Genomic DNA, 16,336 nt, shown 5'->3' on the forward strand with positions numbered 1-16,336 from the left:
TGGAATGTGAGAAAAGGAATGTTGGGATAAATTAAGCCAAGAGCTCCAATTGGCCTTGAACTGGACCCCAATACCTTTATCCTTTAGCTGGAAACGTTTCTCACCCTGGCATTTTAAATAAAAACATTCTCCCTAAACCTAAACTCAGGAGATAAATCTTGTCCTTTCATTTTCTAAAGTCCTCTGCTCAGATAATGGCTGCCTCACCACCAACAATTCTGGAACAACAGAGACAACAAAAATCAGTATTCCTTTCAGGCCACCCAAGTAGTTTCCAACACAGAAAAGCATTCCCTGTTTGCTTTTCTTCTTTGATTTAAAAAAAGGGGGGTGGTGGTGGAAGGGAAAGAAGAGTGCTTTAGCAAAAGAGTGGAGAGAGAGAAGGGGATACACCAACAGTCCCTGGCCCTCGAATACTTACTACTTGTTTCTGTTTGAGGGGCTTGACACAGAAAGTCCCATCTGTGTGCTGGAGCGAAAATACGACAGTTATGAAGGAGGGCAACGAGGATCAGCTGTTCTTTTGTTACTTCTCTCAATTACACACCTCCTGGAGGCCCCCCCCAGCCCCCCACACCCTGCCAGTGTGGAATGACAGACTCCTCATACGGGAAGGGTCTTCAAGCACATAGTCTAGCCCTTCTGCTTTAAGAAGAGGAAACGACGGACTTCCCGGGTGGTCCAGTGGTTAAGAATCGGTCAGGGAACTAAGATCCCACATGCCGTGGGGCAACTAAGCCCGAGCGCCGCAACTACTGAGCCCATGCACTACAACTAGAGAGAAGCCCTGGCACCACAGCGAAGATCCTGAGTGCCATAAATAAGACCCGACGCAGCCAATAAATAAATAAATAAATATTAAGGAAAAAAAAAGAAGAGGAAACGAGGCCTAAGGAGTTGAAGGTCGTGCAGCAAGTTGGCGGCGTAGCCCCCGGCGTGGTGCTCCCCCCAGCTCCCTGCGCAGCCTCCGAGCCAGACCCACTCTGCCGAGCCCAGGCCGCCAGCGAACAGGGCTCCACGTGTCCTCACAGGAAAGACGGAGCAACATGTCCCAAAGTGAGGCCCTGTAACATTACCCACTGACCTTTTCAAAAGTGCCCAGCAGGACGTGGCAATGGCCAAAATACTCTGAAACAAATAAAGGCACATGGATGAAGAAGAAGAAAGCCAACAACACACCTCGATTCCACTCACCTTCCCCGGGTCCCACAGTCTGGCAAAACGAACCCTCTGGCTGTCACGGGAAGGGGCAGGTTACGTCACCCAATAGGACTCTCGTTGCCCGAGCAGCGTGGGAGCAGGAGTGCGGGGGGTGTGGGGACTGCCTGATACCCATGGGGGAGGCGTGTTGTTCTGAGGCCGCAGCCGCTACCAGGCCTGCACGCTACACACGGGCGCGAGTGCAGCCAAAGAAGACAGGAAGCACCCGTACCGTCTCCTTCGTCCACCACAGCATGGACCACTAACGGGTAAACCTCTCTGTCCAGGTCAAAGCCAAGCTGAAAGAAAAGGAAAAAAAAATAAAAAGGGACTTAACACATTTAAAGGGCACAGTAATCCGTCAGAAAGGGAGGTCTCGTCAGGAAGCCTGGACCTCATCTCTGCTCCTCATCCATCAACCTGGTAACGACCTAAGTCCGTAGCATTGAAGGCCACCAGTCTCTTTGTAAAAAAATCTCATAGATGTAAAGGCTTCTAACCTGCAGGTCTTTCCTTTGGGCACGGCTTTCTCAAGATATCCTGGGTTAATGGGCTACTTTGGGATAGAAAAACTAGATGTATCCTTCCCAGGGCATGAAGACGTTACAAGGCTGAAGGGGAGCATGGCCTTCGAGTACCCGGGCCTATCCTTTGCTGCTGGCCAGGGTCCTGAGTAGCTCCCACGCCCTGTGGGTCTGTGGGCAGAACCTGCCCTGCACTTTCTCCCAGCGGCCGGCCCCCTCTGCCAGCCAGCAGCTCACCTCCTCTTCAGCCCACTCGGAGGGGTCCACGGTGTGGGAGGGCAGGCAGAACTGCTGGCACACCCCACGCTTGTAGTGCACCGTCTCTGACTGCAGGCTGTTGTCTTTGGGGATGTAGCTGTTGATCGAAGTGGGAAGCAAAGCAGAAGTTACTATCTGACGGTTTCCTCTGTCTCATGCCTGTTGTCAGTTATCAACAGGTTCTCAGTATAGAGTGGAAGAGAAAAGAGAAGAAAAGATCTTTATAATCTCTTTCCTTTGCCCTTGCTTGGTAATGCTATTAAAGTTATCTATTCAACCCACATATCCACAGAAAGGTAGCTTAATAGATTTTTAACAGCATCATGATGACCTGAAGGACTATGCTGATATCTGTCACTGCACCAAGATGACATAGTTTGAAGGGGAAAGGTGAAAAAGTAAGGCTGTGTAGAAGAAAATCCAAATTCAGGAACCAGCTCTCACCTGGGTGTAGAAAAAGAATGTTTTCCTCCACAGGTGAGCACGTCAGGCACAGACCCTAACCTGTCTCGGAAGGATGTGGGTCCCCTGGTCCTTTGTTCTTACCTGGCAATCCCGTTCTGGAACTCTTCGGTGGCCTGATAATAGATGGTGATGGCCACCCGAGCATCCGTGTCAAAGGTGAACTCCACGTTGTAGTGGACTTTCGCTCTGCCGGCCTCTTCCCCCGGGGTCTTCACTTCCTCGGCACATCTAGAAAACCACAAAGACTCAGCATTTCGGGGTAGCAAATTAATATTTTAAAAGTAATCTTTTGTCTTTTCTTTTTTTTTGTGGGATCTTAGTTCCCTGACCAGGGATGGAACCATGCCCCCTGCAGTGGAAGTGCAGAGTCCTAACCACTGGACTGGCAGGGAATTTCCTTCTTTTCTTTTTCTTTTTTTTGTAATATTTATTTATTTGGTTGCACCAGGTCTTAGTTGCGGCTCGAGGGCTCCTTAGTTGTGGCATGCATGTGGGATCTAGTTCCCTGGCCAGGGATTGAACCCAGGCCCCCTGCATTGGGAGCGAGGAGTCTTATCCACTGCGCCATCAGGAAAGCCCCCTGTTTTCTTTTTTTAATTGAACATATTGTGGGCTTCCCTCCGTGATCATACACTTTCCATCCTCATTTTCAATGATGGCAGAGCACGTTGTTACCACTATCAGGGGGCATTCAGGCGATTTCTGATATTTCACGGTGCCACAGTGAACATCCTTGTGCACTTGCCAGGCTTTTAAAAAAAAAAAGTTTTTAATTTTAGTCAAAGTTACTAATCACATAGTTTAAATAGTTTCCACAAGGCTCGTGACAAAAACCCAGCAGGGCTCTTTCTGTCCCTTTTCCTCTTCTTTAGAGAAAACCCGCCTTTACCTCTGTAGCTGACCATTTTGGCATTTATCTGCATGTTAATTTTTCAGTTTTAGTCAGTATCTACTGACTTCCTACTGTGGAAATGAGACTTTCTCTTTCCTCACTCTGCTCCATATAGGGGCACCCCTTCCACCATGTGACACACCATGATTTTGTTAGCTCGGTACATCTTCGTCTATACGACTGTGAGTCCATCAACATTATTCACAGCTCAGCCACAGAGTAATCTCTAATTATTTTTCCTTTCCTGCGTAAGTTTTTCTTAGAGCTTGTGCTCATTTTGCTTTTTTTTCAGTTGCTTAGTCTTTTATGCACTAGTCACTAATTCAAATTCAAACTCTTTGGCTGTCTACATCTCAACGTTCAGACGTACCAGGTATTCTATGCACCTTGTCTTTTTGAGCAGGACGCTTATGGAGCGTCCTTCTGACCTGCTCCATCTGGACCCTGATCCCTCCGTACCTGCACATGGCCGCCACCCTGGAATCTCCCTGTCCCATCTCCCTGTGTGTCCCTTTTGCCTCTCTCCCGGAGAATCGCATGCTTCCTGCACCTCCTGGCTTCCTCTTTCTTGGGTTACGCTTTCATTTTGCTGGAGCACAACTTCCAGTAGCTTCCTGAAAAGGGGTGTGTTGGAGGGATAAACTTTTCGAGAGATTTTATTATACAATCACACTTCATTGAAAGTCTGGCTGAGGGAATTCCCTGGTGGTCCAGTGGTTAGGACTCCGTGCTTTCACTGCTGAGGATGAGGGTTCAATCCCTGGTTGGGGAACTAAGATCCTGCAAGCCACGAGGCCAAAAAAAAAAAAAAAAAAAAAAAAAAAAAGTCTGGCTGAGTAAAGAATTCTGGATTATACTTTTAAAAAGTCATTTCAGAGCATTGCTGCATTATCTTTTAGCTCCCAGGGTCGCTTTCATCATCGATTGGGCTGGACACTCGGTGGACCTTTCTAGAAGCTCCTAAATTATGTACGTCATCGGTGATTCCTTCCTTCTATAGTCTCCATTCTCTCTTTCTAGAGCCATTAGTTGGCTGTTGGACCCTCTAAACAGACCTTATATTCTTCGTATCTTTCCTCTTCTGTTTTCCATATCTTTACCTTTATGCTCCACTTCCTAGAACATTTCAACTTTTCTTCCGACATTCTATTGATTTTTTCATTTCTATGTTTTTAAGCTCTGAGAGCCTTGTTTGTTTGCTAAATGCTTTGTGTCACTGTGTCTGTGAAATAAGAAGGCAGTATCTTCTCTATGTCTCTGAGGCTACAAATCAAGGTTTCCTCTTCCTGCATAGTTTTGTTTTTTTTTTTCTTTCCTGCATAGTTTTTATTTCCACTTTTTTCCCCTGTTGGCTTGTTTTACAATTGTCTTTCATATGATAGGCGTTCCTTATACATCTGAGAATCTTTGGTTGTCTGCTCATACTAAGATTTAAACCCCCTAACTGTGGTCCATGGGGACTTCCCTGGTGGTCCAGCGGTTAGGACTCCACGCTTCCACTACAGGGTGCATGGGTTCGATCCCTGGTCAAGGAACTAAGATCCCGCATGGCACGCGGCCCAAAAAAATAAAATCCTGATTGGAACTGAGTGCATGGTGGGACTTGGGGACGCTAGGCTTCCCTGGGGACTCATCTGGGTCTGGTGAGGAACCTCCAAAGCCAGTCTCTTTGGTCTTCCCACCTGGAGGGGTCTGATTGTCCAAAGAACAGTTTTCCTCTCTTCTAACAATGGCCGGGCTGCTGGCATTCTGGGCTTAGAGTTGGGGTTGGGGGGGCAGGCTGGAGGGCTCAGCATCCAAAGTTTCTGAATTCACTTAACCCCCTGATTTCAGTACTGAGTCCAGCCCTTAGCTGTGCCTCAGTCCCCCAAGTCCAGAGATTCTCTGTTTGAACTTTTCCAGTGAGCGTCCTCTGCTAGCCTTTTGCCAGGGTGTGGGAGGGCAGTTCTGGCTGTGTAGTCTAAGGGAGGGAGGATCTGAATACCTCTCAAGCAGACTTTCCACTAACCCCCCTCCTTTTAGCCCCCCCACCCCCAAGATGTCCAGAGGTACCTGGAACTGCCAATTCCTGAGCCTTCTGGGGGAAACCATAGTACAAACTGGTGATTCTCAGCTTTTCCTTCTGTTTGCTCAGGATCCTGATTTCTCAGGTTTAGTAAGTCATTTAACATTCACCACCTGTTTCCAGCCTCTAAAATTTTTTTTTAATTGATTAATTAATTTATTTATTTTTGGCTGCGTTGGGTCTTTGTTGCTGCGTGCGGGCTTTCTCTAGTTGCGGCGAGTGGGGGCTACTCTTCGTCGCGGGGTGTGGGCTTCTCATTGCGGTGGCTTCTCTTGTTGCGGAGCATGGGCTCTAGGCACGCGGACTTCAGTAGCTGTGGCTCGAAGGCTCTAGAGCGCAGGCTCAGTAGTTGTGGCGCACAGGCTTAGTTGTTCCGTGGCATGTGGGATCCTCCCGGACCAGGGCTCGAACCCGTGTCTCCTGCATTGGCAGGCAGATTCTTAACCACTGCGCCACCAGGGAAGCCCCAGCCTCTAAAATTTTGTTGCCGTCGCTCCTTTCCCACTCTCCCAATTTTTGTGGATTTGTGCTGTTTAAAACTACTCATTATTGTTTAGTGGGGTTTGGAGAGGCATGTTCAATCCTCCATCTTTACCTGGAAATCTGAGAATCAGAATTTACTTTAGTCCCATCTCAGAAAAAACAAAATCAAAACTCACCCTTCATCTTAACATTTATTGATCACCAGGTGCTTTCCGTTTCATTATCCCCTTTAATTTTGACAACAGCCATGAAAGAAGGTTGGTTCACTATTTTACAGGTGAGAACCAGAAGCTCAGAGCAGTTGCCTCATTTTATTCTAGAGCTGCAGCCAGGCTGCCACGTCCGAGGCCAGGACCTCAAGGGGGCTCAGACCCCTGAATCCGTCTCCATCAAATAGGCGAGCAGACCATATGTGATGAGAGAAACAAGTGGCCGGAGCAGCTGACAGCTGGCAGGCTCCCGAGGCCTCAGTAGCCTCCATCTATCCTGCTGCGGCAGGAACTCCCCGGTGGAGGGGGGACGCCCGGCTGCAGACTCTTCTGCAGCAAAAGAGTTTCCCCTTGGCTGCGCCGTCCCCAGGGTTGACCCCGGAGGCAGTTGAAAACCTCAGGGACAAATAAAATATTAAAAAACTGAGACAGAAAACAGATTAGTGGTTGCTTAGTCCGGGAAGAGGGGTTTCGGAGGGAAATGGGGGATGATTAATAATGAGTATCGGGTAATAATGAGTATCGGGTTTCTTTTCCGGGTGATGAAAATGTTCTAAAATTAGATAGTAGTGATGGTTGCACAACTCTGTGAATAACTAAAAATCACTGAAACGGGGGACTTCCCTGGTGGCGCAGCGTATAAGACTCCGCGATCCCAATGCAGGGGACCCGGGTTTGATCCCCGCTCAGGAAACTAGATTCCACATGCATGCCGCAACTAAGAGTTCACATGCCGCAATTAAGAGTTTGCATGCCACAACTAAGGAGCCTGCCTGCCGCAACTAAGACCTGGTGCAACCAAATAAAAAAAAAATACTTAAAAAAAAAAAACCCACTGAATTGTACACTTTAAATGTATGAACTGTATGGTATATGAACTATATCTCAATGAAGTGGTTATATTTTATTCCTAAAAATTTATTTTTTAAGATTTTTTTTTTGATGTGGACCATTTTTAAAGTCTTTATTGAATTTGTTACCATATTGCTTCTGTTTTATGTTTTGGTTTTTTGGCCTCGAGGCATGTGGGATCTTAGCTCCCCGAGCAGGGATCGAACCCACACACCCTGCATTGGAAGGTGAAGTCTTAAACACTGGACCTCCAGGGAAGTCCCCAAAGTGGTTATATTTTAAAAAGATGATCAGAGAGAAATAAACTCCCTGATCTATACAAGCATAAAATGGTCTCCGAGTCATCTTCCTTTGTCAATTGAGAAAAATGTGGGACTTCTGGTTTGCCCTAACCAAATCTGTCTCCCCAGGGAACCAGTGAGTCTTAGTAGACAGACTTGCTATCTGGAGAGCAGCATCTGTTTAAAAATCACATTATCTCTGGGACTTCCCTGGTGGTCCAGGGTTAGAACTCCGTGCTTCCACTGCAGGGGGCCCGGGTTCAATCCCCAGTCAGGGAACTAAGATCCCACAAGCCTCGCCATGCAGCCAAAAAAAAAAAAAAAAAAAAAAAATCGTGCTATCTCAGGGACAGCACAAAGGCAGCAGATGTTGATGATAATTAGTACTGACAGTGGTGATTAAACAACAAACCCAGCGCACCAGAGGAAGGGCACATGAGATTAAGAATAAATTAAAAAGGAAATATAGGCAATAAAATAAGGATTTCCTGCACCAAGTTCAAACATCCCATCTTCACACAGGCTTGTCGAGGTATCTGCAGAATTCACTTTCTCCTCCAACTGTTCTTTTTCTGGAAGGTTCACCAAATCGGGGTAATCATGACAGCTTCCAGGAGAGTGAAAGTTCTTCCCAAACACTGACTATCAGAGAAAGTTCTGAACAATCTAGGTGCGGAGACCCCTCATGCAAGCAGCCCACGGCCCGGAGGCCTAGAGGCTGGGCTCTGGGTCTGGCAGAAACTGCTCTGTGAGTCCCCTGGGGAGTTGGCTGCCCCTTCATGAAGAAGGGCCCCTGGAACCCGGCCCCGGCCGGCTGGGAACTTGAACTTACTTGACGAGTCTTAGTGTATCCTTTCGGATGTTGATCAGGCTTCTCAGAGTCTTCACTGGTTCTTGGGGAGGAGGGGCAGCGTAAGGAAACTGTGTCGGAAACAAAGTGGGAGAGGACTGTGTTTAGAAAGACAGATAACCATAGTAAGTGGACCTGCTCGAGGTCACAGCTAGTGGGAGAGCTGGGATCCGACTTGGTGTCCAAAGCGCTACCTTTATCTGCTTTTCCCATTAGATGAAGCTTATGTGAGTCAGCATTCAAAATGCGGACACCTAATAAAAACTCTCACTGAAGTTCCAAATACCAAGGGACACACGGTGGCCGAGTTAATCACAAAAGGCTTTTCCACCTGACCTTACACAACGGGGAGCCAGACCTGCAAGGATTTTCCTTCAGTGAAGCCACATGGTGTCTGAGGAATTTAGGAACTGCAAACACAAGAGAACCCCATCATGTGTACAGAGTGGAGGCCTGCAAACAGTGAAGAACAAATTTCCTCCGCAGCTGATCATATAAAGCAGAGTTTTTTAAGAAAACGTGAGCCAAAGAGCTCTTTTGGGGTCGTCAAAGGTTTGTGGTTGTCCATCATTTACCTTACGCTTTCACTCTCTTTCCCTGTTTAAACATGTGGGTTTGGAGTTGTGAGTTGATGACAATGAGGAGATAAGAAAGGGGACACAGTAAAACATTTCATTGGGAACTGCTTTGAGAAGATTAAGAGTGATTTAAAATGTTCCCGCTATTCTTATAATGTCATTTGGGCAGTAAACATTTTTTACATATGATTCCCAGAAGACCTACTAGTGATTGGAGCTTTGCAAAACCGTGGTCCTCCTAGCTCTGAAGAGTCTACCCCCTCCTGCTGGTCTCAGAAAACAGAACGTCCACATGAAACTCTGTGTCTTCACAGATTTTTGCTGTTTTACTTGGGAAACGTAATTGAACCTATGGTACGTCTGATTTTGTGTATTCATTGTGATCCCTGATACTTCATGTGTATGAATGTGACCCTTAAGAAAATACATTTAATCCAAGCTATCAGCTGTGCATTCAGATTATTGCTTTGTGGGTATTGTGTAGCAACATTTTACTTTTTCATTGATACCTTAAACATATATTCTTTTTTTTTTTTTTTTTGGCCATGCAGCGCATCTTGTGGGATCTTAGTTCCCCGACCAAGGATCGAACCCGGGCCCTCTGCAGTGGAAGTGTGGAGTCCTAACCACTGGACCTCCAGGGAATTCTCACCTTAAACATATATTCTTTTAAAATATATGATAATTGGTTTTTCTGATTACAAAGCAATACATGTTCAAGCAGAAAACTCGAAAAACACAAAAAAGTACAAAATCAGCCATAATTTCACCACTCAGTGATACCAAAGTTAACATTTGCAGAATGTGTCATTTTGGATAGGCACCCATCCACCCACCCACCTCCTCCCTCCCTCCCCTCCCTCCTCCCTCCCTCCCCCCTTCCCTCCCTCCCCCCCATTTCTCTGCACTGTTTCAAACTGTACCTACTATTTTATTGTCTCTCTTTCACTTAGAAAGATGTGGCAAATGTTTTAAAGCCTATAATTTGACAATATAACTACACACATTAGAGACAGGGGCCTACTTTAATCAATTCCACATTATTCAGTGTTTTCAGTTGGTTTTACTTTTTTTTTTTTTTCCTGATATAAATGTCGTGGTGAATGCTTTGTCCCTACATTTCTGCGTGCCTCTTTGATTATTTCCTTAAGACATTCCTAGAAGTGGAATTACTGGATCAAAGAGTAAGCATATTTTTAAGACTTTTAAAACTATTTTGCCAAATTGTTCTCCGGAAAGCTGATTCCAACTTTGCTCTCCTGCTTGCAGCGTATCAGGAGGCTTTTATACGGGAAAGCTGAAATCCTAGTTCAGATCCCATCTGTGGCCCATTTCTCCACACCCCCCGACCCCCTTTGCTGGGCTGTCACACTAAAGGAATTTAAAACAATTTTTAAATAAGCTTAAGCAAAAAGTAATTAGGCAGGAAAACCCAACACAAATGCTTGTCTATTCTAAAGCCAAAATAAATGACTTTGGGATTAAAATTTTTTTCTGGAGTAGCGAAGTTAATCATATTCATTTGCACGGGTACTTGGGAGTTATCCTTAACTCCTACCTGAGTTCAAAAAAAAAATAGAGGTTTTCCCTTCACTCTTTGCCCTTTCCCCTCTATATCCTCCCCACCCCCGCAAAAAAAAAGAAAAACAAAAGGAAGCGGGGTGGGGAGTTAGTGTTCCTCATCTTCCATTTAGAATATTACATTTGATGGTAACTGGCAATGGAACACAAGTTATTCACTGCTCAGGGAAAGGCATCCGTGGGATCAATTGTTTATATATATAAACTATCCTTATAGTATAATAAATCCACACTTACATTTTTAGCTCTTTACCCTCTGCCCCGCCAAAAGAAAACCATTGAAAATCTGTTTAGGAGAAACTAATCCTGTTTGTAGGCTCTTACCTACCAAAGCTTCTGCCTTAGTGGCCGTTCACGTACCCAATCAGAGTCTACCGGCAACACTCAGTGCTGGGTGTAAAGAGAGACTTAAAGTGGAAAAGATAAGGTACTGCTCTTTCAGGAAGCAGCATTATAAGGAAGATGATATAGTTACACAAATAACTGTAACACTAAACAGAAATGCCACAAAAAGGGCAACGATAAAGGAAGTGATCGCTTCTGGCTGAGGTAATCCGGAAGGCTTCATGGAGGAGGTGGTATTTGATCTGGGATCTTGAAGGATAAACGTAATTTGTAAATTCAGAGATGACAGGGAAGACAGAGGAAACAGCAGGAACAGAGGCAAGCTAAAGAAAATACTCTGCTCTTAGAGTCGCCTCCCCTACCTCTCTAGGCCAGGTTAGCACACCGTGACTCTAAGCTTCTTCGTGATCTTCGCTTTTAAAATGATCATTTATTGAGCACTTACTAGGTGCCAGGCACTATGCTAAGCTCTTTACATACATTATCTTAGTTATCCTTGGAACAATCCTGTGAGGGAGAGATGGTTGTTCCCTTTTTGCAGATAAGGACGTTGACATAGCAACAGGTTCAGTAACACCTTCCAAAGTCCCACAAGTTTTAGGGAGAAGAGTTGAGGTTTGAACACATGCTACCTCCATCTTTCTCTAAGATGCTCCTGGATACAGCTGCTTAACCTAGAGATGACGAAGGGATTGAAGTACCAGTTATTAAAAGATCTGAAAACACTAACCTATGTCTGTGTTCATTCTTTTTTCTTAGCAAGGCACTGATGAACTTTTTTGTTTGCCTACAGTACCTCTTTAACACACGCACCATTACTGTATTATATTTAGAGCAAAAAAAAGTATCTTAGTTCAATTCAAGACCAGAGATTTCACTACTATGCTAACAGATACGTGTGACATGAAAGCAAAGTAACATCTTCCTGGGACCGAAGGAGATGAAGGTCAGGACGGACTCGGGTCCAAGCACCGCCCTGAAGGAGCCGCTCACCGGTCATCCACTGTGCTCAGAACAGCATCAATAACCGTTTCTCAGTTCACATCCACAGTTTCCACTTGCTTTCTTATGACCTTGGAACCGTAATTTTCTCAGCCCCAGTTGTACCTCATTAGGGACTGAGTGATGACAAGAAAGATCAGACAGAATTTATTTTTCTCAGATGCAAGCGCCCTGGCACAACTAGGCCAGTAAACGGGAAGAAGTGGCCTTTTCTGTCTTGCACACAGCATGCCGCCAGGCGCACAGATGGAGGAGGACCCACAGGTCTTCTGCAAGCCGTATCCTCACTTCTTGCCTCAAGCTCAGTATGGGCTTAGGAGACGTCTTCCCGTTTCTCAGACAACATCCTGGAGTAAATAAACTCTCACCACCTTATGAAGGACCTTAAAAACAGCTTCCAGAATTCTCTTTCACTTTTCATAATGAATACAGGCTTATAAAGACTAGTGTGCAAGGAACGAAATCGGGTCTGCTCAGGGACTTGTGGCCCAAACCTGCCGGGTCAGTAATGTGTTGACAGAGAATTAAGGCTCAGGTCCCTCCACTCTATTCATCTAAGCAGAAATGCTGCCAGAAGAAAGCCCTCTTAATGGGGTAAAATTTGGGTAACTGTTGCAATGACAGCTTGCCAACGCCCATCCATGAAAAAAGAGAACATAGGGAAACGTTTACTGAGAACTTACTATGGGCCGGGCATCATGCTGGGTTCTTTAGACTTTATTTTCATTTTACTTTATTTAATTTATACAATATACGTAACATGAAATGTATCACCTTAACCATTTTTAAGCACACAGTCCAGTGGCAGCAAATGCATTCACATGTCCTGTGCTATCATCACTACCATGGAGTTCTGGTTTAGATACATTCTTACTTAATATTCTAAACACTAATAGACATGTCGGCCATGCCCACCAGACTGTAAGCTCTTGGAGGAGAGTCTGAAATGAAGGAGGACCTCAAGAAATATGTTGGCTGACTGGATAAATGAAGAATATCAGTATTAACACCCCCATTTTGCAGATAAAGAAACTGAGACTCAAAAGATTCACGTAATTATTCAAGGTCTCAGGGCTATGAGTAGCAGAACCAGGATTTGAACCCAGAACCAGGATTTGAATCCAAAAGCCACGCTGTTTGTCCTGCAGCTGCCTTGGCTACAGCAGGGCAAGGCTATACGTTGTTCTGATCCCAGGAGTGTTCCAGGTACCTGAGTAGAGTGTAGAGAGAGTCTGAACGTTAAACGATCACTGCAAAAGGTACCGAATCCTGTTCAGGTTCTAGAGGCTGGTCGAAACTCTCTGGATTACACCCTTATGCTTACGCAGCAGTGCATACAAAAGCATACCTAATGCCACACTCCTTTTAAATTTTAACAGGAGTATCTAAGGTCTTCTCAGAGGAAAGCTTTCTTGGAGCACTGCATGACAAATTCCTTTTGTCTGTAAGAGCTAACAGCACCTGTAGAAGACACAAAGGTACATTCAGGGTGTGACGTCAGAGAACACTGCCATCAGAAGCAGGGGAGATGTTCATCACCGTTTACCTTCTGACCAAGATGCTCCAATATGTGTTACTGATAGATATTCCTAAAGCACGGTGGTTTCTCCTCTAAATTATTTTCAAAGAACAAAGACATCTACCAATTCATTCAACACGTTCACTATACCCTGAGCGCTATGCTAGCCTGGATTCGGTGATGGACCAGGCACGCCTCTCTTAGTTCCACCTGTAAGGGGCCCACAACAGAGCCTGCATCTGGCGCCCTGCACTCAGGTACCAGCAGCGCGCCCTCCCCCCGCCGCCCCGCCCCAGCCCAGGACCGGCCTGCTTGTGTCCGCACTGAAATAAGCCTAAATCTCAGAATAGTTTAAATCCCAAGCACCTCAAGCCCAGGATGGGAGTATAGTACCCCCTCAGCCAGAGGAACTCTTTCAATGGACCCCAGGGGGTTGGCGATCAAGGCTCGTATGAATACAGAGCTAGCGCCTCTTTGACCTTTTATCCTGGTGTTCGTCAGTTTCCTTGTTCGTTTTCCTTACGCCAGCAAAGTGCCACTTGGTGGCCAAATGTGGAACTGCCGGTTTAGATAGACTGGATATGGATATGGACGTGTGTGTGTGGTGTGTGTGTGTGTGTGTGTGTGTGTGGCGGGGTACACATACATATATATTCATATACACACATATATATGTATGTATATATCAACCATGTATCCTAGATTTTCTAACCATCCTAATTTCAAGTATTTTGTTAAACTACCCCCTATGTCTGCACTCACATTTTTGTTGTAGAAAATATGGTCCCAGTGCATACGAGATTAAAGGATCTTACTTCAATTGTAAATTATGGGTAATTCCCAGTAGTCTGTAAAAGGGACTATAATCCATTCATTAAAATAAATAATTAATTTCAATAAAAAGTTTTTTTTAAGGTACATAATTTGCTAACATTTGCTATTAAATTCAGGTCTGATCATATACACACATAGCATCCTGGATTTGGCCACTGGGAACTCCCTCAGTTGGCTCCTGTGTCCTTTTGACTTGCCCCATCACTTTTTGAGCACTTCCTTACTTTCTGGCACCACAAGGTATTCCAGGTTCATGTTGTGTTTTTCTGTCCCCCCCCTTGAATTGATCATGTCTCCAAGGATCCCTGGTTCCTTTTTAGAGACGTCTACCTCAGACCATCATGTATTCACTAATCTTTTACCAATGAACACTTGCTCTGCTTCCAGTTTTCAATATTACAAATAATGATGCAATAAACATTCCCTGAAAGGAAACTTAATAGGAAAAACGAGGGGGGGGTATGCAAAAGAAAAACAAACGAATATGACCTAATGCAGTTTTTACTTAAGAAGAAAAAAGCCCCAAATGCCAAAAATCTGCCTCTGAAGAGAAAGGAAATTATTTTTAGGCAATTTATGACTAAAAGAGAAAAGTACTCATTTTACACATAGCAGTCATGTAATATTTGTGTCAGAGAAATAAATAATAGTTAATATGGAAATCAACATCTGGGATCATATGAATAGCTCATTTACAGCACTCATTTACATAAGCTCTTGCTTTTATAGATTTTAGGGTTTTTATATTTAAAATTCAGTTCCTTTTTATTTGATGCCTGGTTATTTTCTCAGCTTTCTCTACTTCCCCTCTTCTCAGCTATGTAGTGCGTCCAAGACTTACCAGTGGATATATTTAGACTTGTGATACTTTATAACATTTTCTTAGATCCACATCAGGGAGAACAGTTTACTCTGGTTGAATGATGTGAAATGAATACAAATTTGCCTATTTAACCAGCTGTAGCCCTGGGACAGACTGTATTGTGCCTGCTGTCCACCAAAACGTCAATGAGCTATATTTACAGCAGTAAAACCCCTTTTCACTAATTTTCCATCCAATCCTTGTGGGGAGTCAATCACCCGTGTAGAAAGACTGGTGACCACAAAGCTGACAAGATGTGAAAAGACATTTTTTTCACTCAAATCAAAGATGTGAGGGAGATACCACGAGGGTGTCACATGATGACCTTAACTCAAAGATGCTCTGTGTTCAGGTTTGGTTACCAAAGGAATCCATCCAAGATGGCAGTCTATTTATAGTCTGTTAACACCTCCGCTGGGTCCCCTGGCAGGGCGCACACGGGACCAATGTCCTGGCTATATGACATCACCTCTAAGGTTGATCTTTCCAAAATATTTAAACCCTACTACGAGTATGCCCAGTTAACCAGTTCTCTTTGGTAACAAAAGCATGAAAGATCCACTGCAGAGAAAAGCACCCATCACAAAATCGCCTTGGTCTCTGTTAACAACCATCACAGACCCATTTTCTCCCTCTCCTTATGGTTTGGGTCTTGACTCATATTGTTCAAGAGTACTCAGACCGGGTAACAGGTTGCGTACACTCTGACATCAAATGCACCTCCAGGGCTATGTGTGCTGCTTTGATGACAAGTGAAACCTACTCAACTTCCTGTTCCCCTGACTGAAAGCCCCTCCCATCGGGATAAAACACTACCCAATCATCCTGTGCTTCTACAATAAAAGTATCTTTCTGAAGATGAGCTGCTTTTAGATACAAAGGGTTCTGCTTAACACCAGCTAATTTTAAGGAGAGTTAAAAGGGAAAAAAGTGTTTTTAGTAAAGCAGACACTGTCATCTTTTCCCTCCAGCAAGTTGGTAAATAATGACTAATGGTCAGAGAAACGACTCCTTTCAGACCAGCACCCCATTCTAGATGCCTGACTTCCAGATTTCATCTGGTCAGGAGACTGGTAACCCAGCTCACAAATAAGAATCCAGTTTTAAGTAAGAGATTTTGAGATGCTTAATACTGTAGGTAAAGAATATGCCCAAAGCACCAGTATCAGCCAAAACAGGTATTCTAAAATACACAACAATAAAGCAGAAACACACCATTGTAAAGCAATTATACTCCAATAAAAATGTTAAAAAAATTTTTTTAAATTAAAAAAAAATACACAACATATATTTTTTTTCCAAAGAAGCATATGAATGTTCTAATGCCACCAAATATTAGTTTTCCAGTCATTTTATTTAACAGAGGCGTTTTCAGTAGGCCAGTTATTAAGAAGAGCAAGTGGACAGAAGTCTTCCCCAGTCTATATTTTAAAAACTAAAAACTGTAAGCTGGTCTTCAAGTTGAAAAACTCCAAGCTTCCCACCTGTGCCCCTCCTGAAATATACTCCCCCTAAAACTATCTCTGTAAGAGCAAA

The 16,336-nt window shown here is 44.4% G+C and overlaps 1 protein-coding gene across 1 annotated transcript in view; it reads right to left on the reverse strand.

Annotated features, from left to right (window-relative positions):
- Window positions 1-16,336, reverse strand: part of RNF157 (ring finger protein 157) — an 80,934-nt gene that overhangs the window by 20,065 nt on the left and 44,533 nt on the right. Inside the window, exons 3-8 of the mRNA XM_059906516.1 lie at window positions 8,062-8,150; window positions 2,529-2,675; window positions 1,962-2,079; window positions 1,433-1,499; window positions 1,085-1,128; window positions 422-469 (exon numbers count right to left, since the gene is read on the reverse strand). Coding sequence (XP_059762499.1) covers window positions 422-469; window positions 1,085-1,128; window positions 1,433-1,499; window positions 1,962-2,079; window positions 2,529-2,675; window positions 8,062-8,150 — 513 coding nt within the window. The remainder of the gene's footprint in view (window positions 1-421; window positions 470-1,084; window positions 1,129-1,432; window positions 1,500-1,961; window positions 2,080-2,528; window positions 2,676-8,061; window positions 8,151-16,336) is intronic.

Source organism: Balaenoptera ricei, chromosome 20, assembly GCF_028023285.1.
Source record: "Balaenoptera ricei isolate mBalRic1 chromosome 20, mBalRic1.hap2, whole genome shotgun sequence".
In the NCBI taxonomy this organism is placed as follows: domain Eukaryota; kingdom Metazoa; phylum Chordata; class Mammalia; order Artiodactyla; family Balaenopteridae; genus Balaenoptera; species Balaenoptera ricei.